Raw genomic sequence first — 27,305 nt, 5'->3', positions numbered from 1 at the left:
GGACAAGCCACAGCAGTCTACGTCTGAGGCCAAGTACCTCAGCCAGCACCTTTGCTGATATTAGCAGACTCGGGAGAGCTTGCCAAGCCTTACCTTGGCCACCATCTGCTGCGGCCATCCAGGACACCAGCTTGGAATGAGCCACACTCTCAAGCATAATTCTACACAGGATAATTTGCATTTTAAGTTTGGCATAACAAGGGAAGTGAGATGCTGTGCTTTAGTTAAAAGCTCTGTGTCGAGCACCTTCATGCCACACTTCTTTTCTGAGGGTCCCCAACCCTCTTTGGAAGACCCAGTATTACACTCCATCTCTGCAGAATTACTTCTGGTGGACTGGGCTACCCTAAATTCGGGTAAAACCCTCATCATCGTACTTTAAGGATTAATGCACAAAGCTGGGGGTGGTGACACACGTCTTTAATCCCAGCATTTGGAAGGCAGAGGCAGGCGGATCTCTGTGAGTTCAAGGACAGGCTGGTCTACACAGTGAGTTCCAAGACATCCAAGGCTATGTAGAAACCTTATCTCAAAAAGACTAAGGTACAAAATGGAGCAATTAAAGGCCTACTGCACTTTTACAAATTAAAACTACGGCCCAATACAAACTTGTATCAACAGCCAAGATCAAACTTCCTTTTAAAAGTTTAAAGTCTGAAGCCAGTCTCTGGTCACCTAAAACTTCATGTATACATAGTTATCCCTTTGTGTATACATGGTTATTATGTATGTTATCATTTCATGTGTACATTGTTATCCTTTTTCATCTTTGTCTTGACAAATTGGACATATATGGCATACTTTTTAATTACTTTGTTTTGCAGCATTGGGACTTTAACCCAGGACCTTGTACATTCTAGGCAATCTACCCACCACTAAGCAGTAACCTCAGCCTACAGAACAAATTCTCAACATCCCTTGCTGTGTCTATCCCCCTTATCCTTTCTCAACAGAACTCGTTTTTTACAATTCATGGGAATGGCAGTCAAGAATATGTATGTTCTGGTCTACTATGCCGACATGTGCCTGTAGTACTAGCTCCTTGGGATGCTGAAGATCATGAATTCAGGAACTGAGGCTGGCTCAGGCAAAATAGCATGAGAACCCATCTCGAGAGAAGATGGTTCAGTCAGTAAAATGACTGCTGTGCTGTCCAGGGATATGGACCTGAGTTGGGATTCCCCAAAGGCTAGAATGCTGTTCCTGTAACCCCAGTGCTGGGGAGGCCGGGACAGGAAGACTCCAGGTTAGTGAGAAACTCTATCCCAAACGATGAGGTTGTGAGTGATTGAAGACCTCAACTGCTGGCCTCCACACACACGCCCACACATATGTACATGTGCATATAAACACATACACAAGTGGGGTGGGAGGATAGGGAGATTATATGTACTCTAAACCAGCATGTTTGTTTTTAAACATACAAGTTACGACACTGTCCCAAGGCAAAACAAGTCAGCCAATAAGAAGACAGTGACGTTTTCTCTGTATGTGAGGAACTGTTAGGAACAGAAGGAAAACATTATTCCACTACCGGTAACTATTTTTATATACTTGACTACATTGCAAACCTTTTCCTTGTAATTGCTCCTGCTCCATCTGCCTCTAGCCTTTGCAGCCTTGAAGACTTCTCAATTATTTCACCCACAAAATTCTTCTTGTCTCCCGACATAGCCTAGCTGAGGCAGCTAATCCCTTTGGTTCACACGTCACTGAAATGCTTCATGGGAGCTCAGGCCTCCTGTTTCAAAACAGTTTATTTCATAAAAATTCCATTGAAGGTTTTTAAAGTCCAGGATAAAGTCATTCTTTGTGGAGAATAGATATACAGAATTTTTTCCTATTACAAAAGCAAAAAGTAATTTATCAATCCATTGATGTCAATAAATTTAGTTCACTGTTGGGAGCTCCCAACACATACAAAAGGATGCAACAGTCAGTCAAAATTTAATCCTTAAAGACAAAATGTCTATTTTAACTGTTCTCTTGTATTTTCTGAAGAAGATACTCCATTTGTAAATTCAGGTTTGGCTGGCCCTTTTTGGTCTTTTTGCTCAGTATTTTGAAAGCTTCCATTTTTTTCTTCTTGTAGAGCCTGTGGGCTTCTTCTCTTTCTTGCTTTCTCATTTCAAATTCCTGCAATTATACATATACATAATGTTCATTAGTCACAAACAGAAAACACAGGTCAGAATTGTTTTGAAATTGCTATCACAATGCAAACCCACTGATATTTGTCTTTTATATTGTGTAAAATGTGAATAGTTTTCTAAAATGAAGTATTATGTCCTCTTTGGTTTCATACCATAATGATAGAAGGAATATCAAAGAATAACAGTCATGGCAGCACTTTATGCATTTGTATGTAAGTAAAAGAAAAGTCAAATATTTAACAATTTCACTGTTTAAGTCCACTAAAGAATTAGAGGGACCTTCATAGAGGTTAACTAGTCTAATATTCTGTATAACACTAAAAAGTTCATTTCCACAAAACTGTACCGTGTGTGTGTGTGTATGTGTGTGTGTGTGCATGTGTGTGTGGTTTAGCTAATTTACAGATTTGATTTAGAAAATGGTGGCCACCTACTTACTATACTAGTGCAAAACACTGTTAGGCATCTTGAGTGTCACCATTTAAGGACTATCATGCTCATTTGAGTTGCTATGATACGAACGCAAATCTAAGTACAGAGGACAATAACTCAAAATGATCAATAGCTCTGAAGAACCGTTATCAAACAAGCACTACAACATTATCACTAACTTAAACGTAACAGCTGAAAAGAAGTTGTACTGTAATACGTGTGTTCTTCATGTCCAAGCTGGGGAACCTCAAAATGATATACTAGACAAACATTAGACTCACACTCATTTGTAATTATAAGCAATTATAGTTAGCAAAGAATCTTACACGTGATTTGTGAAACTGCGGCACACTCCCTTCTTGTAAAATTGTTTCCTAGTTTACTTTGTTGGTCTTGCACACAAGGGCCAAGCTCAGTGATAAAGAAGTGACTTGCCGGGGACCACTCTGTGGCAGAGACTCAGATTCAAGTGTTCATCAGGTGACATCCTACTACTTAAAATCATTTAACTATTTAGTGTAGTATTTATTTTAATAAATACAAAGAGATCTGAAGCTGGTGTCGTTGGCACATGCCTCTAATCCTAGCACTGGGGAGGCAGAAGCAGGTAGATCTCTAAGTTCTAGGCCAGCCAGTGCTACACAGTGAGACTTGCCTCAAAAAGATCTGAAACTTATTTGTGAGTTCTGCTGCCTGGCCTGGTTTATCCTTATGGCATTACACTTATTTAACACTCTTACCCTCAATTCTGTGTCTATTTAACTAATTCTTAACAATTTTGATCTCATGGGTAAAGTGTCACTGGCTTTTGTATTAATATTAGAGATCATCTCTGCCTGTCATCAGCTGAAGAATAATCATAAGCATTTTAGATATTAAACTCTGAATTTCTTTAACTACTCATATTCTAATGTGTATTAATGCAATTTTATCAGTACTGTCTGTCTTTGGGGAAATTTTGATGAAACACTGGTACATTACTTAAGCTTTAGTACAAAACAAACCAAAAATTTCTAAATGCCAAAACCTTAAGAATAACCATTACTGCCGGGTGGTGGCGGCACACGCCTGTAATCCCAGCACTCGGGAGGCAGAGGCAGGCGCATCTCTGTGAGTTGGAGGCCAGCCTGGTCTACAGAGCTAGTTCAGGACAGGATCCAAAGCTACAGAGAAACTCTGTCTTGAAAAACCAAAAAAAAAAAAAATAAAAAATAACCAGCCTCCCGAGTGCTGGGATTAAAGGTGTGCGCCACCACCGCCCGGCCAACAAGCAATTTTTTTACTACTCTGCACAGATACAGTTTTTAAGGTCATAGATCAAGGGCCAAAGGAGACACTTAAGGAAATGTTTAAGCATGGAAGACAGCTACATTTCTGAGTATTTTATTCCAACACTTCCCCTCTGGCTTTTACTGTAATGTAAAATTAAGAAAATAATCAATAGGTCTCAGGTTCTCAAATTTACAGCACATAAAATTATTTCAAGGAACTTGTCAAAGGTCTAAGTTCCTAGGTTGTAGTCTGAGAAACATTATCACAGATGCCAGATATTCATATTATTGACAAGCAATTTTTTTTTTTTTTTTTTTTTTTTGGTTTTTCGAGACAGGGTTTCTCTGTGTAGCTTTGCGCCTTTCCTGGGACTCACTTGGTAGCCCAGGCTGGCCTCGAACTCACAGAGATCCGCCTGGCTCTGCCTCCCGAGTGCTGGGATTAAAGGTGTGCGCCACCACCGCCCGGCCAACAAGCAATTTTTTTAATTGAATTTTATCACTGACCTACTAGTATTGTCTGAGCCAATAAAGGACTTAAAATATTGTACAGTTCTATAAGTCTGCTCCTGAGTAATCCAAAAAATAAGTATTGAAACAGACAATATTATGTGCCCAATACTAAGTAGCATGGCTTGTACATGCTAAAGATAAAGAAAAAATAAACCTAAATAATTAAAAAGTAGAACTTACGAATTTCTTAGCAGCACGCTTTGCTTGTACCCGTTCATATTCTTCTTGTGCCTTTTGGTTTGAAGTTTTCTTCTTCTTTTTCTTTGGAATAGTATCAGAACTTGCAAGAGAAATTAAGACGTGCAAGTTAAATCACTCATAAATGATTTAGACAAAATTATGCAATTATATCAAATACAGTATTTATATACAAAAAACGTCACTAATACAAATTGAAGGAAGCATGGAGAGAAAGAATAACAACAACAAAAAATATGAAAATGCTCAAATAAGATCTTAAAACCAGTTACAGTTACAAATTAAAGCATGGTAAATGGATGTTTTTGGAGAAAGATTGAACTAGGGAAGCACAGTAGGTTTGGTTGGATATTAAAATGTTGTAAACAGATGGGAAATGAATTGAAGGATATAACAAGTTGTGGCATAAATAAACTGAAATTGGAGTTCTTTGATCACCCTGTCTCTAACTTCTTACCACTAACCATCAATCCTCAGAGATGGTCTTCATTTATAAATCTGCCATCTTGAAGCACTCTTAGATCTTTGAAAGGTAAGTAGTTATGATGTTACTTATTATCTGACTTAATAACCTTCCTGTCCTCTGTGCCTCAACTTCTCAAGTCATAATCACAATATATTCAGCAGCTCCCTAGTTAAAATTAAATACATATATTGTCCATTCCTAAAGTCTATGTGCTCTTCAGCTAATCTTGCTTCTTAACTTTTACTATCAAATTCCTACACAAAGAATAAACTACAGCCATCACTTCCCACTCACTCCTTAACTCTCTGACATATGAGTTCTGCTCCACCAGTCCAAACTGTTGTTACAAAGACAGTACTGATCTCCTAGCCCAAAATATACACTAGTCTTTTTGCTTTCTTCTGTTCTTTACTTCTGAAAATTTCAGTCAGTTTTGGCGTGTCAGTCTTCACTTCTAATTCTCTGTGTGCATGTGAGTGTTCCTGTAGCTTTGGGTATGCATGTATAGACATGTGGAGACTAGGGGATTGCTCACTACCTTGTTTGAGACGAGGTGTCTCAGTGAAGTAGGGGGCTGGCCAATGAGCTCCACCTACTAAAAGCATACTGAAAACAAAACACAAGGCTTCCAAGACTTTTATGGCCTTTATCCCCAACTATATACTTTGCTGTTATTTGCAACACTATGCTCAATTTTATTATCTTTTTTACAATTTTTGGAGACTTATGTACATTCATATAATGTATTTTTGATTAAATTCACCCACCATTTTTTCTTCTCCAATTCCTTCCCTATCCTCTACACCACCTTTCCTTCCTCACTTCATGGGCTTCTTTTGTACTTTTTTATTAAACTCACTGAGTCCACTTACTGCTGCCAGTATGTGCACGTGCATGGGGTGGGGCCATCTACCAGAGCATGGGCAGCCTCTCAGACGCACATCCACCAAGAAGACTGACTCCCCCCAACCGCCCTCACCAGCCATCAGTTGCCAAAATCGCCTAAGCTGGATAGGGGACTTTGTGACCCCCCCCCCCCCCCCCAGTCCATGCTGGGATTTTGTCTGGCTTGATCTTGCAAATGTCTTGTCCATGTAATCATTGTATCAGCTTTGAAAGGCAAAATTTAAAAAAAAAAAAAAAAAAAGTTATGATCCAAAGTGATGCCTGGCTTCCTTGCAAGTTTACATGAAAATATATTTTTGATTGAATTACGTGTAGACAAAGTTTCATAAACTAGCTTTTATAAAATCAAAGTGATACAGAGGACTTGTTCTGGGACAGGGTCTTCTAAAGCAGTGTAAATTGGCCAGAAACTCACCATCTAGTCCAGCTTAGCCTCAAACTGTGACAAACTGTGGTTATGCCTCCTCAGTACAGCTATTACCAGGGATGAGACATCGCACATCCAGGAAAACACCCATGTGTTTAGCGCATTAAAACACTTTTGTTGTTTTATGAGATGGAATCTCACTGTGTAGCTCAAGCTACCTTTGAGTTAACAGCACTCTTCCCACTTCAGCCTTCTGAGACGACGACAGGCATGGAGAACAAGGTCTTGCTTGATTTTTGTTAACTACACCTACTTCCTGTACCCTTTGCAGAAAATGCAAACTAAAATATGATAATAGCAGTTAGCACTCATAAACACCAAATATCATACATTTTAAAAGTTTGATATAAATTAATCCAGCTATCAAAATGTCATGAAATATAATACTTTAAACACATCATTCACATGAGACGACTATCCACTTTAAGGCTGTGCAACATGGTGTGCATGGTAGCTCCTTTTACTCTGTCCTTCCCATCATAGAGGACACTGGCATACCAACATGTAAAGTCTGGCTCCATAATCTAAAGTGTCAACAACTACACACTTGCATTATTTCTCTAGTATCTCATTATGCTGCCCACACTGGCCTGGAACTTATAATCATCCTGCCTCAGCTTCCCAAACGTTGGCCTTACAGATATACAAGACCAAGCCTGGCCTAAAAAAATTTAAAGCGTGCGCGCGCGTGCGAACACACACACACACACACAAATATATATATAATGTATATTATATATATATTTATTTATTTATTAATAATTGGGTTTAATTATTGTCCAATGAAGTTACCTGTTCTTGAGAGGCAGTAATTCAAAACTCCAATCTCTTGATTCTCATTTCATATTCTTGTCAACTATGTTCAACTAGCCTACTTCAGTCATTTTACACTAAAAATAGAAACTATGAAAATATGATAACATGACTTCAAAAATGTGTTAAGAAAACTTCCAATTCTTACACAAGTTGCTCTACATCCTCTTTAAAACACTATTTACATTTGAAGTAAGGAATTTCAAAAGAAGAAAGCACATACTTTACTGTATACAGCTGTTCTGGCTGAGGCTGGCGATCACTAGATGGATCTTCAGACAATGTCTGCTCAGGGTTGCACTCTTCTTCAGGCAGGGGCTGGTCAACTTGATCTTCAGATGGAGGTGGGCCAACCTTTCTCTGCTGTTTCCTGAGTCTTTCCTCTTCAGCTAAATAGAGGTGCTTCAGATGGTCTGGGTAATGATCAGTGAACTGGGATTCCTGTGACACTGGCGCCTTCTTTACCTTCCATAGCAATTTCTTGTAATTTTGTTGGATCTTCAGCTTCCTCCGAAATGCAAAACCTTGTCCTAGCATTGAAGGATTTCAGTCACAATTACTTTCACAGAAAGTGAAAAATAAAGCTACTAGAAATGAAGGGTTTTTTTTTTAAACATTATATTCAAATGATATAATCACTTGGTTTTGCTTTAAAGATTAGGTTAGTCAACATATTTAATGATGTACCGAGGAGCAAGTTGGCTGGCCCTTTGCCTGAATATAAGGCTAACAATTGTCAAACACTACAAAACAAACAAACAAACAAACAAACAAACAAAAACCTTCAAAGTAAAACTAAAAAGTAAACTAAATTCTACTGCTCAACTTGAATTTGTAATCGTATTCACCAGTTAAAATTTCTTTAACTCAGCCGGGCGGTGGTGGCGCACGCCTTTAATCCCAGCACTCGGGAGGCAGAGCCAGGCGGATCTCTGTGAGTTCGAGGCCAGCCTGGGCTACCAAGTGAGTTCCAGGAAAGGCGCAAAGCTACACAGAGAAACCCTGTCTCGAAAAACCAAAAAAAAAAAAAAAAAAAAATTTCTTTAACTCATCTAAAACATCACCTGGGGGTCTTCAGTAAATACTTAAAAATAGGACGGGGAATCTTACTTTTTCTCCGTTGAAGAAACTCATTAATCATTTACTTTCCAAAATAAAACACAAAACCACAAAAGGGGATAATGTACAACTTTCTGAACACCTGTCAATTATCATCAGATCCAACAAAATACTTAACCATTTGAAGTGCAATGAGAGGCCTTACAAAGACAAAACAAGGAACCTAAAGAAGAGCGGGATGAGACTGGAGGGCTACTGTGGTGTTTCTAATTATCAAGGCTTTGGTCCAGTGCATTTTTCAACCCCATGTTTCTCTCTGTCCTTTGCTGTTAATCTGTATATAGTGCACAGCCAAATGGACCCCTAGACGCTCCGTGCTTCCGGTTAGAGGAACGGGCTGCGAGAAATGACTTAAGTTGACAGCACTGTCTCGTCCTCCCATGCAAAGGATCGAGACGCTAATGGGTCCGGCGGGCTTAGGAATGACTTCGCAGATCTCAAGAAAGACCCGGTCTACGTCCTGAAGCCTTTTCCCAAGCTGAGAAACTTCACGCACCCCGGGGCTCCTCCACGGCTGTCTTCCCACATACCCTCGCGAACGCTCCCCCGGAAGGCTTGCTGGTGGCTAGGCCGCCAGGTCCTGCGTTTCCCGCTCTGGTTCCTGAATCCGCCCGGAGGCGTCCCGTCCCCACGCGATGCAAATCCTCCTCCGCTCCGCCACCTCGCAGCCGGCCTCGCCGGCGCCATCTTGCACCACCTGGGTCGGAAGGACTTACAGGGGTCGCCGACAGACTACGTCACCAGGCGGAAGCAATCCACCGGCCAACTAACGCAGCGCGTGCTCGGAGCTCGACTGCTTCAGCCTGGCGGCCGCTCCGGGAAGAGGGAGCGGTGCCGTGCGGCCATGTGGGCGCCACCTGCAGCCCCGGAGGGCGAGCGTCATGGCGGCGGTTCGCTCTCTCCCCGGGACCCCGGACCTGCCCACGCTGCACGCCAAGCTGCAGGGCCTGCTGCGCTTCCTGAGGGGCGCCCTGCCCATTTCGAGCGCGCACACGGTGGACTTCTACACCGAGTCGCTCTGGCAGGAGCTGGTCGACTTGAACCCCGACGGCGTGCTGGCGGCGCTGAGGGAGTCGGCGGCGGAGGCCCGGCCGCGGGAGGAGGGATCAGGTGACCAGTGGGGCGGGGCGAGGCGGGAGGGGAGGGGCTAGGTGGGGCGGGGCGAGGCGGGGGGGGCGGGGCGGACGGACGCCGCGGCTGCCGCTGCGCCCCCTGGTGGAACTCCGCGGAAGTGGCAGGGACTTCTTGCATGGCTTCCCTGGGAGATGAATGGAGGGATAGGAATAGCCAGTGTGTGTGTGTGTGTGTGTGTGTGTGTGTGTGTGTGTGTGTGTGTGTGTGTGTGTGTGTGTGTGTGTGTGTGTGTGTGTGTGTGTGTGTGTGTGTGTGTGTGTGTGTGTGTGTGTGTGTGTGTGTGTGTGTGTGTAGGGATCTGAATAGCCTGGGTGTGTGTATGTGTATGGAGGGATCTGAATAGGGATCTGAATAGCCTGGGTGTGTGTATGTGTATGGAGGGATCTGAATAGCCTGGGTGTGTGTGTGTGTGTGTGTGTGTGTGTGTGTGTGTGAATGGAGGGATCTGAATAGCCTGTGTGTGTGTGTGTGTGTGTGTGTGTGTGTGTATGTGAATGGAGGGATCTGAATAGCCTGTGTGTGTGTGTGTGTGTGTGTGTGTGTGTGTGTGTGTGTGTGTGTGAAACCTGACAGCCAATTAATTATATATCTGTGTAACAACAACAACAGAGACCAGACTGGGTTATTGACCTTTGAAATGTCTCTGGACCTGATAACTTTTTCAATATAAAATACCCAATTTTTCAAATGCTCAGCTGCTTTATAACCTGATTTATTGGAAGCGTTACTTGGGATTTTCTCATCAAGCTCTTACTAAACTTTTAGGGAAATCCAGGAGTGGAACAAGTTCAACAGATTTTACATCCCAATAGAGGCGATCACAGACATCAGTAATTGCATAAGACAACAACAACAATAATAATAATAATAATAATAATGAAGTATTCCTTCCAACTGGAACTTTATTCTAGTGTCTTCTCCTTTAAAACAGTTTCAGAGTTAAATTTATTATATATAAATGCTCTATGCATTGAGCATTGCTGAGAGGACACTTTTCATATATTTGTATATGTATGAGATATGACACTTTTGAGATACAGCTTTTTTTTTTTACAAATCAAGTTGTTTTCGTGTCTCAGATAAGTTCTCAACATTATTAATCTTTTACACACATTAAATCTATTAGCACAAAAAGGAAGTTTTTGTTATTGTTTTGACGATTTTGTACATGTATGGAATGTATTTTAATCCTATTCTCCCGTCATCACCTTGTTTCAGCCCCTCCCTCTCCTGCTTAACTCCTTCCCTTCTTCTTCCTAATTAGCCTCCTCTCTACTTTAATGTCTTTGTGTGTGTGTGTGTGGTGTGTGTGATGTGTGGTGTGTGTGTGTGGTGTATGTGGTGTGTGGTGTGCAGTGTGTGTGTGTGTGTGTGTGTGTGTGTGTGTGTGTGTGTGTCCTACTGAGTTTAGAGTTGCTTGTATGGTATGAGTGTAGACTTATTTACTAGAGCATGAACAACTTGCCACTGGCTGTATCACTGAGGAAAATGTGTCCTCCTCTCCCGGCACCCATCAACTGGCAATTGCTCCTTGGGAGACTTTTATTCTTACAACATAAAAACATGTATGTATCTCAGTTGTTATATCGCTCTCCAGTTAATCTCTCAAATTCTATAAAATAAAATTCTTATTTTTTTGCCCCAACACTCAAGCTGTTCCTCACTGAAAAAAATTTTTTTGCACGTTTGCATGCTTGTGTGGTATGTGTGTATGTATGTTTTTGTGAGGGATGCACACGCAGGTATGTGTACATGTGTTTTTAGACCTGAGATTGAAGTCCAGTGTCTTTCCTCATTGGTCTCCACATTATACAGTGAGACAGGATCTCATGGTGACCCCAGAGCTTGCCATTTTGGCTATTCTGGCTAGCCAGCTTCTCCGAGGATTCCCTGTCTCTCCCTCCTACAAGCAGGAATTATAGGGAGTGTGCTGGTTAAGTTTGGTCAACTAGATACAAACTAGAATTACTTGAGAAGAGGTAACCTTCATTGAGAAGGTGCTCCCATCAGACTGGCCTGTAGGCAAGAGTGTGGGGGTGTTCTCTTTATTTAATAATTGATGTGGGAGGGCCGGTTCACTGTGAGAGTGCTGCCCTTGGGCAGGTAGGTGGTCTTGGGTTGTATAAAAAGCAGGCTGAGAGAGCGATGGAGAGCAAGCCAGTGAGCTGTGTTTCTTCTCCCCCGTCTTGGCTTTGTTTTTGCCCCCAGGGTCATGCCCTGCTAGAGTCCCTGCCTTGGTTTCCCTCAGTGTTGGACTGTAACTGGGACACGTAAGCCTGATAAACCCTTTCTTCCCCAGGTTGCTCTTGATTGTGATCTTTATCACGGCAGTAGAAAGTTCCAGGACAGGAGGCTGCTGGACTTTGGCCTTCACGTCAGTTTTGGGCAGTGGTTCTCAACCTGTGGGTTACAGCCCTTTGGAGAGTCAAATGACCGTTTCACAGGGGTCGCCTGAGACCATCGGAAAATACAGATGTTCACATTACAATTCATAACAGTAGCAAAATTACAGTTATGAAGTAGTCAGCGAAAATGATCTTATGGTTGGGGGTCACCACAGCGTGAGAAACTGTTTTAAAGGGTCGCAGCATTAGGAAGGTCAGGAACCACTGGTTTGGGGGATCCTAACTTTGGTCTTTATGATGATTATGTAAATTATGTGGCAAGCATTTTACCCACTGAACTTTTTCCCCCCCGCCCTGGTTTTTATACTATGCTGTGTTTCTTGAGGGTTTTTATGGCATTTTAGTGGGAACTAATGCGGTCTTCCATGACTACTATTTCACATAGTATTAAGCACCCCGGAATTACTTTGCTTTTTATCTGTTTTTTTTTTTTAATTTAGCAAATGTGTTTCTATATTTGTCTCATTGTATAGTTTTTATTTACCAACAAATTAAACTATGTAAAGAATCTTAAAATATTATGGTTAATTTTTCTAGTTTTACATTTAATTTAATTTTCATAAATAATGTAGTTCAATGTGCAAACACTTTTGGAATGATTGACTATAATTATGCATTCATTATGATGTTAATATTGGTATGGTAAGGACTGCATGTCAGTCTTTGTTAATATGTATTATTTCATTCAAAAATATTGTTTGTTAATATTGGTATGGTAAGGACTGCATGTCAGTCTTTGTTAATATGTATTATTTCATTCAAAAATATTGTTTGCCTACTCAGTAACATTTTTTTCATTTTATATGCAATTGTAAATTAAACTAGAGTTGCTTAGGCAAAAAAAAAAAAAAAATCCTGCCACATAATTGGATCATATAATTGATTCGTTTTAAAATCAACAATATGTATTGTATTTGTTCTCTTGGTTCACTACTATGATAGACAGATGCAAAGTTCATAGAATTTAGCACAACCCATCTTTAGTTTTCAAAGTTTAGTAAGACAGACTTAACTTTTGGCTATTAAATAATTAACAATGATAAAACCCAACAGTCAACTATTGCAAAAACCAAAACCTTAAAAAGCTTATTAAATTTGAATTAAATAAAAATTAATTTTCTTTTTAGAAAAACACACTCAACTCATCCAATACTTGGAGAACATTGTGCTTTTTATCCAGAAGGAACATACCATGAGGCGTTGTGATAGTGTTGGAATTAATGGGGTTTGAGCCATTATAGTGACGGGGAGGCCTTCCAAATGAAAGACATTTTACATCAGGATGGATGACTACTTGGACATAAGAACGAAGGCACACAGTATATGAAAGCTACGACAAAGATTTTTAACTTTAGCAGTGAATGGAAATGCTGTTTATTAACACAGGAAGTAGAAAAAGGGAAAGATGTATCAGGAATAAGGATGTTTGTAGAAATAAACACAAAATATTTTTATATCCTTGTGAAGATAATTATCAGGAAGGTACTGCTGTCAATATTTTCCTGCAATTCTGGTCCATTGGCTGTGTGATTAACTATTTCCCCAACCCCTGTAACACAGTTATGTCCATAATGTTAGTAGGTATTTGTATCTTATATTGTATCCTGTATGATCTAAATCACTCTTGTCTCTTACCCTAAGATTTTAAGTATTCGGGCTGAAATGAGGTTTTATGCTTCCCTAACAGGCTCAGTGGTGCTATTGAAGTCCTCGTAGTGGCCTCAGTGATTACAACCACTACGGAGTCTTAGGAGAATTCCGTAGTTGATGATGCTACAATAGTAAGTGCATTGAAGTATGCTGTCGTTCATGCATGCATGCATCCATCATCATCCATCCATTCATGCTGTGTGCAAAGTACTTTTGTTTTACAGCTGAACAAGGGACAGTAGAATTACTTTGTTTCTAGACGTAGATACCACAGAAAATCTTACACAAATATTTTACTTTCTTTTCAGAGATATTATTTTGATTTCAATTTCTGGAACCAAGATCACTTCTAGCGGAAAGGCAGATGTTAAGAGGAGTAATGAAGTGGTTACAAAGAGAAGCAAGTGTATAATATCTTAACTTACCACTATAGATTGATCTCTGCCAGAGAAGCTGCCAGAAGTTTCCTGATTTTGATAATCAGGTCCATCAAAGCCCACTGTTATTTTGCTGGCTGTGGCGTGCTCACGGAATGTGAGGATTAAGAGCAGAGTGTAAAGTCAGACGGCCACAGTTTATTTGCCCTGAACTTAGCGTGTGCACATTTGAGTCAGTTACAGTGTGGTCAAGTCTTAGGTATTCCCTCTGCAAATGAGATGAGAGCAATAGTTAACGTGCTCACGTAACAGGTGAAGTGTCTAGCATCATGCCTGGCCTGTGGTAGTAAACGTGCAGTGCCTGTTAGCAGTGGGGCAGTGAGTTATCGTGAAGCCTGATGAAGCTCATCTTCTTTAGGGCTTTATAGGACATTCAGGTACGATAACAGGTAAGTAGCTTGGAAGTTTTACTTGTCGATTATGAATATACACTCATTGACTTTATTTCTAGTTTTAAAACTTTGTGCATTCTTTCTTGAAGATTCTTAGTCTGTGTTTATTTGGCTCTTTTGTTTTCCTGTGTACACTGCTATCTGGTAGAAAAATTTAGAGGTATCTTGGTATCATGTTTATTGAGAATAACCTCTCCTGCTTCTTTCCCATCTTATTTCCTATTTGGTTATGATTTTTAAATCTTATATTTATTGCTGTGTGTATGATATATGATTTGTTAGTGTGGATGCATGTGTAGTATATTTTGGTGGGTCTCTGGAGGTCAGCAAATGACTGCCAGGAGTCAGTTCTAGCCTTCCAGTGTGCGGATAGACTCCGGTGGTCAGAATGTGCAGCAAGCGCTTTTATAAGCCGGCTCATCCGCTCTCCAGTTAACCTGTTTCACATGGGTCTAGTACCCTCTCTTGCAAGATACTGCCCTGCAACAGTGATGGAGGTCACACAGACAAGACAAGTGAAGCAGACACTGGAGAAAGATCAGGAATGTCCAGTAGAGGGAGGTGTAGGCAAAACAATCAAGCCACAGGATGTGCAGATGGAACAGGCAACAGATTTTTTAAAAATGCAGCTTTCCCTGTGGGGAGGATATTTGCACCCAACTAGAAAGTAACTGAAACTCACCGGCACTGTGGCCTCTGTGCTACTGGCTGCCAATCACAGACTTACACAGACACAGGGTCCTGTGAGGACCTGGACATGGGCAATGCCCCACGGCCTTCTCACTTGCTGGATCACAGAAGGAAGTAAAGACAAGATCATTGGCCCTTCTCACTTTCTGTGAATCTCTAAAAGCAGCAAACTATGGTTGTTACAGACTGAATCTCTTAGAAAAACAAAACAAAACAAAAAACCACCTCAGCTGGATTTCAGTGATCAAAAACCAGTTAGTTGTGGAACTCTAGACTGAATAATCTGGTTTTAACTCTAAAGAAATAAACTATGAGATTGAATCAAAATATGTAATCCTTTAAAAATTGACTATGGTTGAAAATGTGGTGCCATTTTAACGTAGGCCTCCAATACCCAAAATTTCTGGGGTGCTTGTAATTAAGCAAATGAATAGCATTTAGTTCAGGTCAAAATGGAATATTTTCAAGACTTTTCAGTAGGATAGCTAAGTTGATTCAGACACTTACTTTTCCAACAGCAACATCACATTTCTTTCTCTTGGCAACATTGCCCAGTAACTGACGAATATAATGGGCCCTCTGCTCACTGCGACTTAATGCTTTTATTCTATCACACTCTAAGAAACTGCTCCCCTGGAACCTTCGGATGTTGAAACTGCTCTTAAACCTGAAAGGCTCACTTAATAGTTGACTGAGTTTTCCCCCCTGCATCATGTCTAAATATTTTGATGTCGATTTTATTACTTTTGGCTGCATCAGGAAATTCAGCTTGTAAAATTTCCTAAAATCTTTATTAAATAAATTCACCCATGGTAACCTTGTGGTTTTATTTTCTGTTTAATTGATTCAAAAGTTGAAGTCACACATCTCTGCTATTTTCTGTTTAATAAAAAATTTAGCACACATTTTACCACCAACTTAGGAGATACTAATTTTTAAAAGATATGAATGGAAGCATCTAGTTTTATTTAGAATTTGAAGATATTCATCAGTTACATTGTTTTCAAGTTTTGTCAGAGAGCAGCGGTTTTCTTTGTGTTTAAGTGGATATTTTAAAATGTAATTATGAGGTCAGCTATGCTGGATAGGATGTCACGGAATATATATTATGATGTTTGTTTGGCTTTGGTAGATTCAAAGTTCTTCCCTAGATTGTATGCTTCCCCTAAATGAATGCTTTGCATACTTTAACAACTGGATTTGTTGATTTTGTGAGCATGGTTTTGTTTTGTTACACATTGATTTAGTTTTTAAAAATACCCTTTAATGAGTGGGCTCACTTGGACTGCTTTATCCATTGAGGTTTTATGAACCACTATGGACAAATTGGAATGAAAAACCTTAGAAATAGATCAATGTCCCTTAACAATGGCATAGAAGAGTAAGACTGCGATACTATTAAACAGGAGTAGGAGTAAGAGGGTACAAAGACTAGCACCTTGAACTGCACAGGTGTCAGTCAGAAAAGATAGCTCATAAGTTAAATAACTACAGTACTCTTCAGACTGAAAACTGCTGCTCTTGTTGCTCCTGGAAAACAAAGACCAAATTTTCATTTGATCTTTAAAAACATCATTGGCGAAAATGCTAAAACCAGGTTTTTCGATAATTTAAATAACAAATGCTAAGGAGCTATTAGTAATATTGCCAGATCTAAAGTTAAAATCTTGTCAGTTGCTGTAAAATCGTCATGGTTCATTTGCTATTTTAAAATCTCAAACAGTTTAGATATTAACTACTGCTCATCTTCCCTTTCTGTCCAATGTTTCAGGTTTTATTGATCTCCCCCAAGTATTTTGTGAAACGTCTCAGAAGCTGATGAGCACGGAAGCCTTTGCTTTGGCCGCCAAGTACTACTCTGTGCAAAGCTTGGGGCTGTGTACTCCTTTTGAGCAGTTGCTTACCGCCCTTCGAGTAAACAAAGAGCAGAGAACTGGTATGTGTGATTGTGACGTGTTTTAGGTTCTTAAAAGCAGTACATGGCAGTATGTTTTATCAATTATAGTCTTAGTTTGTTGCTGGATATTCCAAGCACTGAGAAGTTAGCTCCTAGAGAAGAACAGGTTCTCTTATCCTGTATTAAGAGCACATACAGGTCTCTCTGCTTTTCCCTACTTTAGTTCCTGGATGTCTTTACCACTGTTAGTCTCAAACGCCAGTGGATTGTGCTACTACAGATGTCCAAACCCTTGCATTAGTTTTTATTGCAGTTAGATGATGATCTCTGTCGCTAGTTCTTTTTGGGGGGAACGTGGATGGTAGTTGCTGGGAAAATGGGGGAGGCATAAGTATCAGAAAGTGGGGACAGCCAGAATTAAAACTCAATTGGCAAGATAGATGGAAACGCATATCCACAGTTCTGTTAAATGCCAGTAGACCCGGCAGTTAGACCACAGCGATGAGGAGGCTGTGGTTTTAAAAGCCGACTACTCCATGCTGAGGGACCAGCTTTGGTAGTCAAGCCAGTGGGTTCAATGATAATTACATTAATGCTAGAATAGGAAATACGTGACTTAATTTAGTGTTTACCAAGGTATTCACTGTCTTATCTCATTTGACCTTCATTATTTCACCAACTCTTTATTTTTTCTTCTTCTTCTTCTTTGTTTTGAAAGCTCTAAACTTACAGAACCATTGCTTGAATACTACAGTGAGTCTTGGATGCTTTTGATCTAGAATTGCCATGTTAAAAAACCTACCTATTTGCTGTAAGCACCCCCATAAGCATACTATTTACAAATCTGGATCCTTTGACCATCAGTCACAGATACCATATTACCTGCAAGTATTTTAGCACGTATCCATAAGAACCAGGATGTATTCCCACTCATCCTGTATTATATCAGTTCATTCAGGACTTTAACTTGCCTTTAGTAACATTCTCTCATAAGGAGGCTGGATCCAAATTAGTTCTAGTGTTGCAGAAATTACTTATAGCTTCTTTTTTCTTAAAAATTGTTTTTTAGATTTATGTGTATGAGTGTTTTGCTCACCTGCATGTTTGTGCACAGGTGTGTGCCTGGTGCACACACAGGTCAGAAGAGGGTCTCTGGAACTAGTTTTGAACAGTTGAGAGCTGCCATGTGAGTGTCAGACAATCGCAGAATTTTTTCTTTTCTCTTCTTTCGTCTTGTTTCTCCCGACACTGATGAGTTGATGCATGTAGGAAGGTTTGATTGATTATTTCCCCATCAATAAGTCCAGCTTTGCACTTTTAACTGGGATGCTAATTAAAGGACTTTTTTTTCCTGCTCCTCGTTAAGAGGCACATGTCATTTTGTGCTATTACTACTACTTAGTGTTTGTTGGCAAAAGTGGATCCTCAGAAGCCCTTCATTGTAAAAGGAGCTTATCCCCCTTCTAGTCCAATTTTTATTATTATTATTGTTGTTTCCTTTATTTCTAAGTATTTTAATGAAAATTACTTTATTATGCTCCTCCTGGAGCAGAACAAAGGATTGGGGGCTTTGTGGCTCTGGGTAAGGGCATTCTGGCTGGAATTAAGTTCATCAGCAACATTGCTATTGGCATCGTAGCCAGAACACTAAGTACTTCATCCCAGCTGTTTCTCACTGGCCACAACTGAGTGAACTGGCCTTCCCTCTGCCCTCTAAAACTTGAGGATTGTATGTTGGGTATCAGAGTGAGCAAGAGTAGCATATACAAACGTGAAACCATCCCCAAGATCTGGATGGGTGTTGTCTTATGCCAGTAAAAGAAAATTGACTTGGAATGGTAGGGCTCCTAGCTAGTGCCAGCTGTGTGTGCATGGAGGGAATAGACTCCCATCCTGGAGTGTGTCAGTTTGTTTTCTGGGCCAGGATCTGTCAGCAGAATGCCGTTGTATAACAACCACGTACTCCTGGAAAGACCTTATCAGCAAGGTTTTTACACTTTTTCCATTGAAGAGGAAAGAGGCTCAGCCTCCAAGCAGGCATGCCACATGTGATCACTGCCATGACATACTAGGTTTATTTATTTATTTCTAGCCCAGCCCTAAATTTCAGCTTGCCACCACCCAATTCCCACGTGTCTGATTATGTTGAATACCTTGTTGTATGTGCTTTGTATTTCCATAAGATAGAGTGTGTACTCTAACATGCTGTGTTGTAGAATGTTCTCTGTTTCTATACACTGTATAGTAAAAAATAGCTACATGTGGCTGTTAACAGATGTGCTACTATAGTTTGGAAGTGTGATTTGCATTTTGGCTTTGGTAATTTTAAGTGTAAGTGTAAATAGTTGTGTGGTTGGTGACCACTGTTTTGGATAATGCAGGTAGGAAAATAGCTCATTTGTTCTTGTATTGGGCAGTGTTTTTCTTACGGCTATATAGGAGTTGGTTTTATTTTCATACGTGTGTATTAGAAATGTCTATTTCCACTTTCTTGCTTATCTTTTTACTCTGTTAAAGCTGTTCTTTGAAACAGTTTTTTTGTAGTACAGTTTTTTCATTTATAGTTAACTACTTGTTATAAGAAGAATGATTTTAATTATCTGTGGATATTTTTACTTTATCCAGTCTGAATCATACCCATTAAACTAGTAGAAACCACACAGATATCACAGTAGAATTTATGCCATTTTTACATTAATTTAAAAGGCTGTGAATATCAGGTAACAACTCATTAAAATTCTCTTTCGTAGCAGTATTTTAATTTTCTTTATTTTCATTCAGGTGAAAATGTGAAGGCAATTAAGTTTATGAATACAAAAAAATCTCATGAAGTTCAGGCAATGTCAGAGCTAATCTGCAGTATTGCTGATTACTATGGTTTAAAGCAGGTAAGAGTATTTCCTTGTAAGTATTTCCTATTTTTTGTATCACTCAGATTTCATTTTCTACTTTTACCTTTTATTGGACTGTTGTTCTCCACCCCATCTCCTCTTTTTGACTTTCCTTTCAGTGTTTATTTCACTTGCCAAAGAGATCACATGCAGCACTCAATTCTTCTTTAAAGATCTGCCACTAAGCTATACCAAGCTAGAATAAGGTAAAGGCTATTTACTGTAGTATTGTCCTTCATAACTTTATGCATTTGCATTTATATGAAATACTTTGGAAACCAGTGTTGTGGTTAGAATGTGAGACACCACGAGTAGGCTCATGTATCTGAACACTTGGTCCTGAGTCGGTGATGCTGTCTGTGGAGGTTATGAAGTCTTTAGGAGGTGGAGCCTCCTGGAGGAACTGTGTCACTGGGGATGAGTTGGAGGTTTGTAGCCTGACCCCTTTCCTTCTGTCCCTCTTACTGTGCTTCCTATGTATGAATGAAATGTGAGCACTGCTTTCTGTGTATGAATGAAATGTGAGCATTCTGCTTCCTGTGTATGAATGAAATGTGAGCATTCTGCTTCCTGTGTATGAATGAAATGTGAGCACTCTGCTTCCTGTGTATGAATGAGATGTGAACACTCTGCTTTCTGTGTATGAATGAAATGTGAGCATTCTGCTTTCTGTGTATGAGTGAAATGTGAGCATTCTGCTTTCTGTGTATGAGTGAAATGTGAGCACTCTGCTGTCTGTGTATGAATGAAATGTGAGCACTCTGCTTCCTGGGTGCCAGGAAGCCTGCCCTCACGCTCCTGCTGCCATACCTTCCTGCTGTGATGGAGTTTATACCCTCTGGAAGGGTAAGCCAAAATAAAGTCATTGTCCCCAAAGTTGCTTTTTGTCAGACTAGTTTATCACAGCAATGGAAAGGTAACTAATACAGGAATTGTATCAGGAGTGGGGTCTTTGCTGTGCTAACACTGACTCTATAGCTTTTATGCCTTTGGACTGTTTTGTGGAAGACTTTGGAATGGAAAAGCCATTGAGTACTGTAAAAGAGCTTAGTAAACTATTGTAATGGAACCAGGCGTATGCCTTTAAGCCCAGCACTCAGGAAGCAAAGGCAGGCAGATCTCTGTGAGTTCAAGGCCAGCCTGATCTACATAGTGAGTTCTAGGAGAGGTTCAAAAGCTGCACAGAGAATCCTGTCTCAAAAAACCAAAACAATAATGATGACGATGATGATGATGATGATGATGATGATGATGATAATAAACTATTGTAATGGGAGCTTGGGAAGCAATAATGCTGAGAGAAGGGCAGAAAGTAGACTTCTAGTGTTATGCCCAGATCACAGGGACCCCCAAAAGACCACCATGGAGACCAAAATACCGCATGTAAAAGCAAAGAGCCTTTATTTTCTTCAAGCTCCAGGCTTGGTCTCTCTGTCTGTCTGACACAGGGGTGAGAGCAGAGAGCCCTGAGCCCAGGCAGGGTTGGGTTTTTATCATAGCAGAGGTAGGGGTGAAGAGATTTCCAGGGTTCAGGACCCTGATTGTCTGACAATTGTCTAGGGGTATCTGTAAAACAAAAATAGGTGTGTGCTAGACTCAAGGACATCTGGCCACCTTATCTAAGGGTTGGAATGTTTGGGATGTTATGTCCTTCCCCATTCCTGGGTGGATCCCTGGGTGGTGTTAGCTTAAGGCTTTTCCTGGATCTAGGTGTTGCCTGCCAGTAAGCCTGTCACAGAAGCTGTGTCTAGGCCCCTAACAAAGCCTGTCATGGCAGCTGTGTGGTCAAGCTGTTTTGGGGCCACACTAGCTCATGAGGTTTTATACAGAATCTTAGACTCTATCCTGCATTAGGCTAGGGGCCATCCATGTGATACTTTGCAGAAAATGTAGCTGCATTCTGCCCACTTAGGAGAATTTGCTTAAGGCTGAGTTGAAAATTATGAACTAATTGGTTTTGGGCACAAAAAAAATTTCAAGACAGCATCACATTGATGTGCCACTGTTAATTACTGAATTACTTTTATGGCAGCCTACAGTGAAAGAGAGGCTGTAATTGTTAAAGAAAATGGAGCCATTAAAAAGAGGCTTTCTGCTCTATAGTAGACTAGTAGGGAAGGTAGTATATTAGTGTTCTCTAGGGTAATAGAACATATAGAAAGAATCTCTTTCTCTCTCTCTAGAGAGAGAAAGGGGATTTATTAGAATGACTTACAGACTCTTGTCCAACTAATCTAACAATGGCTGCCTATGAATGGAAGATCCATGAATGCAGTAGTTGTTTAGTCCACAAGGCTGGATGTCTCAGCTGGTCATCAGCATATGCTGGAATCTCAAAGAAGTAGACTCTAGTGCCAGTGAAGGAATGGACTTGCTTGTGAGGTGACAGCAGGTAGGCAAAGAGCAAAAGCTTCCTCTTCCATGTCCTCATTTAGGCTTCCAGAAGAAGGCATGGCTCAGATTAGAGGTGGGTCCTCTACCTCAAATGATCTCTGGATGTGTCTTCCCACCTCAAAGATCCAATTAGAAGTGGATTTTCCCACTTCAAATTAAACAAAAACCCCTTACAGGTGTGCCCCCTCCATGTTTGGGTTTTAGTTAATTATGGATGTGGTCGTTGACAAAGGAGTAGTCATCACAGGTACCTAGAGGGCAAGACTCCATCTAGGATCAAGCTTGTGAAAAAAAAGAGTCCAAGGGGTTTCCTGTTCCTGGAAAGCAAACACCTAGGAAAGCCCCCATCTTTGGCATACAGAAACCATTGAAACTGTGGTCCAGATGGGGCAGCCTCCATCTTGAGCCTTGAACACTTAAACTGACAGTGTTGTCCATATTGTATTAGTTTTGGAGACACAAAAGATGCAAGATTGAGATGGTCCTGTTTCCTTCCATGATTTCAGAGAGCCACTGAGATCTGGCAACATGTGGCTGAGTCAAAGGCCCCATGAGGAAATCTAAAAAGGCCACTGGAAAGGTGAAGTCTAGGTTACTGTGAACAACCTGAGATGCTGGAATGTCAGAACTGTGTCGAATCTGCCAAGGAAGGGCTGCACACAGGTCTCGGAGTCAGTCTAAGAGAGAGATGTACTTTGCAGGCAGCAAAGTTGGAGGGGTAGAGCTATGCATAGCCCTTTGAGAAACTGAATAGGTCCTCAGCTAGGGGTGGTGGCTTTTTAGCCCCTCTCTACTCCATTCAGCTATGTGTTTTAAATACATAGAGGCTGGCAAGATGACTGAGCAGATAAAGCTCCTTACCTCCAAGCCTGACGACCTGAGTTCAATTCCTTGTTTGGAAGAGGGGGGAGAAACATCCTGTGTCCTACATTGTTCTGTGGCATGCACACGCATGAACACACACACATATACACATATATACACACACATACATATAGACTTACACATACACACACACACTTACACATAAATAATTAAATAAAAACAACATAAATTTTAAAATATATCGTCTAAATTTAAATTGTATTTTTTGAATAGCAAAAGTTTTATTTTTAATGAAATATATTTTAACTGTGTTTTGTTCATACTTTTGTGTGTTCTATATATGAAATCTTGGCCTATCCCTAGATCACAAAGGTTTTTTTTTAATGTTTTCTTCCAAAGTGTATTATTTTTATTATTACATTTAGACCTGTGATCCACTTTTAATCTTTTAATTAATATTTGTTTCCTCTGTGAGAAGCCCAGTTCATCCCCCACCTCCCCATTTAGCCATCTAGTTACCACAGTATTATTTATTGAAAAGATTATTTTACACTTGGGCAGTCTGTCTAAATTCTGTTGAGGATTTAAGTATAGATCTATTTCATGACTCTTTCCCCCTGATTTATGTCTGTTCTTACATTACTAATAAAGTGTGTAGATCACTGTTTTATGTTAATTCCTTTTTTGCTTGTGTGTTTGTGTGCGATGTATCACCACGTGTGTTTACATATGTGTGTGTGCTTGTGGCAGCCCAATGCTGACATCAGGTAGATATTTTTGATTACACTCCACTTTATTTATGGAAGCATTGTCTCTTGTTGCACTCAGACCTTGCCAACAAGATTGGCAAGTCAGATTGCTGGAGGAATCTTGTGTCTGCTTCCTGCTGCTTTGATTACTGACGGCTTTCCTGCCTGCTCCACTTCTGTGTGTGTTCTGGGAATCCAAATTTGAGTCCTTGTGCTTGCAGGACAAGCTCTTTATCCACAGAGCCCTTGTCCCGGCCCATTATGTTAATATGGAGCCCTTGTCCCAGCCCATTATGTTAATTTTTGAACTAGTGATATTTTAACTTTATTCTTTCTGAAAGTTGTTTTTGTTATTCTTAGGTGGTTTGCATTCCCATATAAATTGTAATATATGATTTTTAGTGTTTTTAGAAAGCCTTCTTGTTTCAACTAGGATTGTGTTGACCTCTGTGAATTTAAAGAGAAGAATTGCTATCTTAGTATTGAGATTGTTAGTTCATGACATAAGCTATCTCTCTGTTTTAACCTTTCAGGTTTTTAGGTGACATTTTATAGTCCTCAGTATATGGGTTTCTGGCCTTTGTTAAACTCATTACTAGGTACTTTTATGTTGTCTTGTGTCACGACCACATGGACCAGAAGTCACGCCAGCCAGTGCCTCCTCAGTTGCCTCCTGAGCCTCTCTGTGAGCACTCACATCAGTCTGCTGCCCCTGGCTGGGACTCTGGAAAGCAGGCTCAGCAACTTCACAGAGCTAGGGCAGGAAAAAAAAAAAGGAACCAGACACCAGTGAAGACAAGTAGCCTGAGGGATCCAACCTCTCAGAATGCCTCTGTTTTGGTTTCCTCAAAATTCTACAACCAGAACAATGCTGCTGGCTGAGATGGCCTAGCCTCACAGACTACTCCAACCAAAACTTCATATAAGCCCTCCATTTTTCCATCCACACTGAGACTAGACAGCAGCTAGTTCTCCCAAGATGAGACCTTTATCCCAATTTTCTCAGGGTCCCCCAAAGATGCTATCGCCGCCCCCCCCAAACAACAGGAAGCAGTCTAGAGAACACAAGAGGTGGAGTATATGGTTTTTGGTCCTTCAATGAGTTATGGATGTTTGTCATTGTTTAGAGGGGTTGGTTACAAGTTTTTAGTCATCATAAGAAAGAAAACTAAGCAAGGGAGGTTGGATTCAGGGATCTTGTTCTACAAAGAAAAAGGGGGATATAGGATTGACAGGATAAAAGGGTAGATTATTGAATTACTTTTAAACTAAAAAAGCAACTACTAGTCTTGAAATTTTTACATTGGTATCGATTTTTGTATATTGATACAAATTTAAGGGTTTTCTTGTTATACTGTATATATGTTTCTACTCTTGTTTTAAGTTATTTTGTATATTGATGCAAATTTAAGGTTCTTTTTTTATACTGTATATATGTTTCTACTCTTTAAAATATTGTATATTCATACAAATTTAAGGGTTTTCTTGTTATACTGTATATATGTTTCTACTCTTGTTTTAAGTAATTTTTGTGTATTGATACAAATTTAAGGTTCTTTTTTATACTGTATATATGTTTCTACTCTTTAAAATATTGTACCGATGTAGCTCATTTAACATTGTAATGTAAATATCTAGTCCTTGAAAGTTATTATTACAAACTATTTAGGATAATTAAGATATACAGGTTAGTAGTTAGTCATCTAACAATCACATTTGTGGCCATGTTAAGTATACGTTTAAGGTCAAAAATATTTTAGATAGATAGATGGTCTTCAAACACTTCAGAGACCTACAGAATATGGCATTTTAATGTTTTAATAACATAAGGCTTTTTATGACAATGAGACACATCTGCTCCTGCCAGAACCAATCTACTTTTAAAAAGGATTATGGGCATTGAAGAACCTCCATATAGAGTTTGCTTTCATTGTGGCAAGGTTAGTCACTGGACAAGAAACTGCCCTTGCCTCGACTGCTGACAGTATGCTGTCCAAATTGGACAAACAAGGCACTGCCGAATTTTGCCAAGACATAGTAGGACATAAAGTCTTTCAGAATTTCCTGCTTCATAGAAAAGTCTGTAAGATATTCTAGACCTGTAGGTCAAAATTGGATGTCCCAGTATTGCAGAGGAACCTCGAGTGGCTGTCCAGGCAGCCAGCCCGTCTGTCATTTCTATAGTTTTGGAACTTGTTTGCTCTGCACTTCCTGTTTGCTCAGGTAATATTATGTCTTCCTCAGGTCTCTGATAGAGCTGTAGATAGGATAGTTATAGTTAAAGTTTTCCTTGTTACCAAATTCAGAAAGAAACTCATAAAAGAAATGTAAAATGCATAAGGTTGAGAGACATAAGAGCTTAAGTTGTTTAAGAAAATGTTTTTTGGTCGAAAAAGGTATTTTTAGGATGGTAATACAAGTTATGATAAAAAATGGTTTTGGTGTAAAACTTTAGACTCATATCTGAGATAGGATAGATTATATAAATGATATATTACATTTGCTTATTCATCTTAATAAAATATCTGGAATGTTTCTACTACCATTTAACTAACTAAAAAATCCTGAATTCATTCTTTTTTGTTTTCCTCAGATAATTGACGTGGGTTCTGGTAAAGGCTACCTAAGCTCCTTTTTGTCCTTAAAGTATGGTTTAAATGTTTATGGCATCGATTCCTCAAATACTAACACTCATGGAGCTAAGGAGAGAAACAGGAAGTTGAAGAAACACTGGAACCTGTATCATGCTCAGACAAGAGGAGATGCCCATGGACCGGCATTAAAAATGCCGGAAGGAAAGGAAGTGCAAAAGGAAGTAAAGTGTAAGGGAGGTTTTGAGAGTGCACCGACGAACACTCTTGTGACTCAAGACTTGTCTGCCAATGTTTTGCCAGAGTTTTCAAAGTCAGCAGGTTCGGTCATTAGGCAACGACAAGGAAATCTCCATGCTCAGCCACTTGAAACTGCCTTGTCTCTCATGGACATTTTGCCTGTTGATGCCGTTGAACCTACTTCATCCCAGGTACACAACACCGAGATGTTGGAAGTGAGGAAATGGAGAAGAAAGGTGACGACATCCAAACCTAGTGACTCAAGTATATATTCACCACTGACTTCTTTTATCACTGCTGATTCAGAATTGCACGACATTGTTAAAGATCTGGAGGTGAGTCTACTTTTGAATCCTCTGCTTTGAAAGAATGCTGTCAATATGGAATACAATTTGAAGAGCTTGTTGTTGTACTTAGGTGATATTATCTGACACATCAATTCTAAAGATCCAGAATAAAATCCTAAGATGGCTTTCTTTGTACCCAAAACTGTCAAAATTTAATAAGCACATACTATATAATACAAAATCCTCTACTCATTTCGCTTCTACATAGAAGAGCTAGCACAAATGCTAGTCAGTAAGCCAAATTATCATATCCACAGTTCAGAGACTGTTAAAATTCTAGTCCAAGAAAAGTCTTAGTGTTTTCACAATTTTTATTGTTTTGAATTGACACTTATAGTAATATTAGATGTTCATGAAGTACAACA

The 27,305-nt window shown here is 39.9% G+C and overlaps 2 protein-coding genes across 4 annotated transcripts in view; one reads left to right on the top strand and one right to left on the bottom strand.

Annotated features, from left to right (window-relative positions):
* Positions 1-399: 399 nt before the first annotated feature.
* On the bottom strand, positions 400-9,008 carry Ccdc59 (coiled-coil domain containing 59). Its single transcript, XM_052753253.1, has 4 exons — positions 8,829-9,008; positions 7,403-7,709; positions 4,550-4,649; positions 400-2,136 (listed from the first exon to the last, which is right to left on the bottom strand). The coding sequence occupies exons 1-4, from the start codon at positions 8,983-8,985 to the stop codon at positions 1,975-1,977; spliced, it is 726 nt and encodes a 241-aa protein (XP_052609213.1). The 5' UTR covers positions 8,986-9,008; the 3' UTR covers positions 400-1,974.
* A 7-nt stretch (positions 9,009-9,015) lies between these two features.
* The window catches only part of Mettl25 (methyltransferase like 25), an 86,398-nt gene continuing 68,108 nt past the window's right edge, over positions 9,016-27,305 (top strand). For 2 of the 3 annotated variants that reach the window (XR_008221660.1, XM_052753251.1), the window contains exons 1-4: positions 9,016-9,408; positions 16,778-16,942; positions 19,685-19,791; positions 26,356-26,928. Coding sequence is in view for 2 of the 3 variants with exons in the window: in XM_052753251.1 (XP_052609211.1) it covers positions 9,180-9,408; positions 16,778-16,942; positions 19,685-19,791; positions 26,356-26,928 (1,074 nt within the window). In the remaining variant the exon portion in view is untranslated. Of the gene's footprint in view, positions 9,409-13,524; positions 13,619-16,777; positions 16,943-19,684; positions 19,792-26,355; positions 26,929-27,305 lie in introns of all 3 variants that reach the window. The other variant, XM_052753252.1, reaches the window with a different exon arrangement.

This window comes from Peromyscus californicus, unplaced genomic scaffold (assembly GCF_007827085.1).
Source record: "Peromyscus californicus insignis strain IS unplaced genomic scaffold, ASM782708v3 Scaffold_24__1_contigs__length_46423439, whole genome shotgun sequence".
NCBI classification, from domain to species: Eukaryota; Metazoa; Chordata; class Mammalia; order Rodentia; family Cricetidae; genus Peromyscus; species Peromyscus californicus.
Note: the sequence above shows the minus strand (reverse complement) of the source record. Positions and strands in the feature narration are given on the sequence as shown.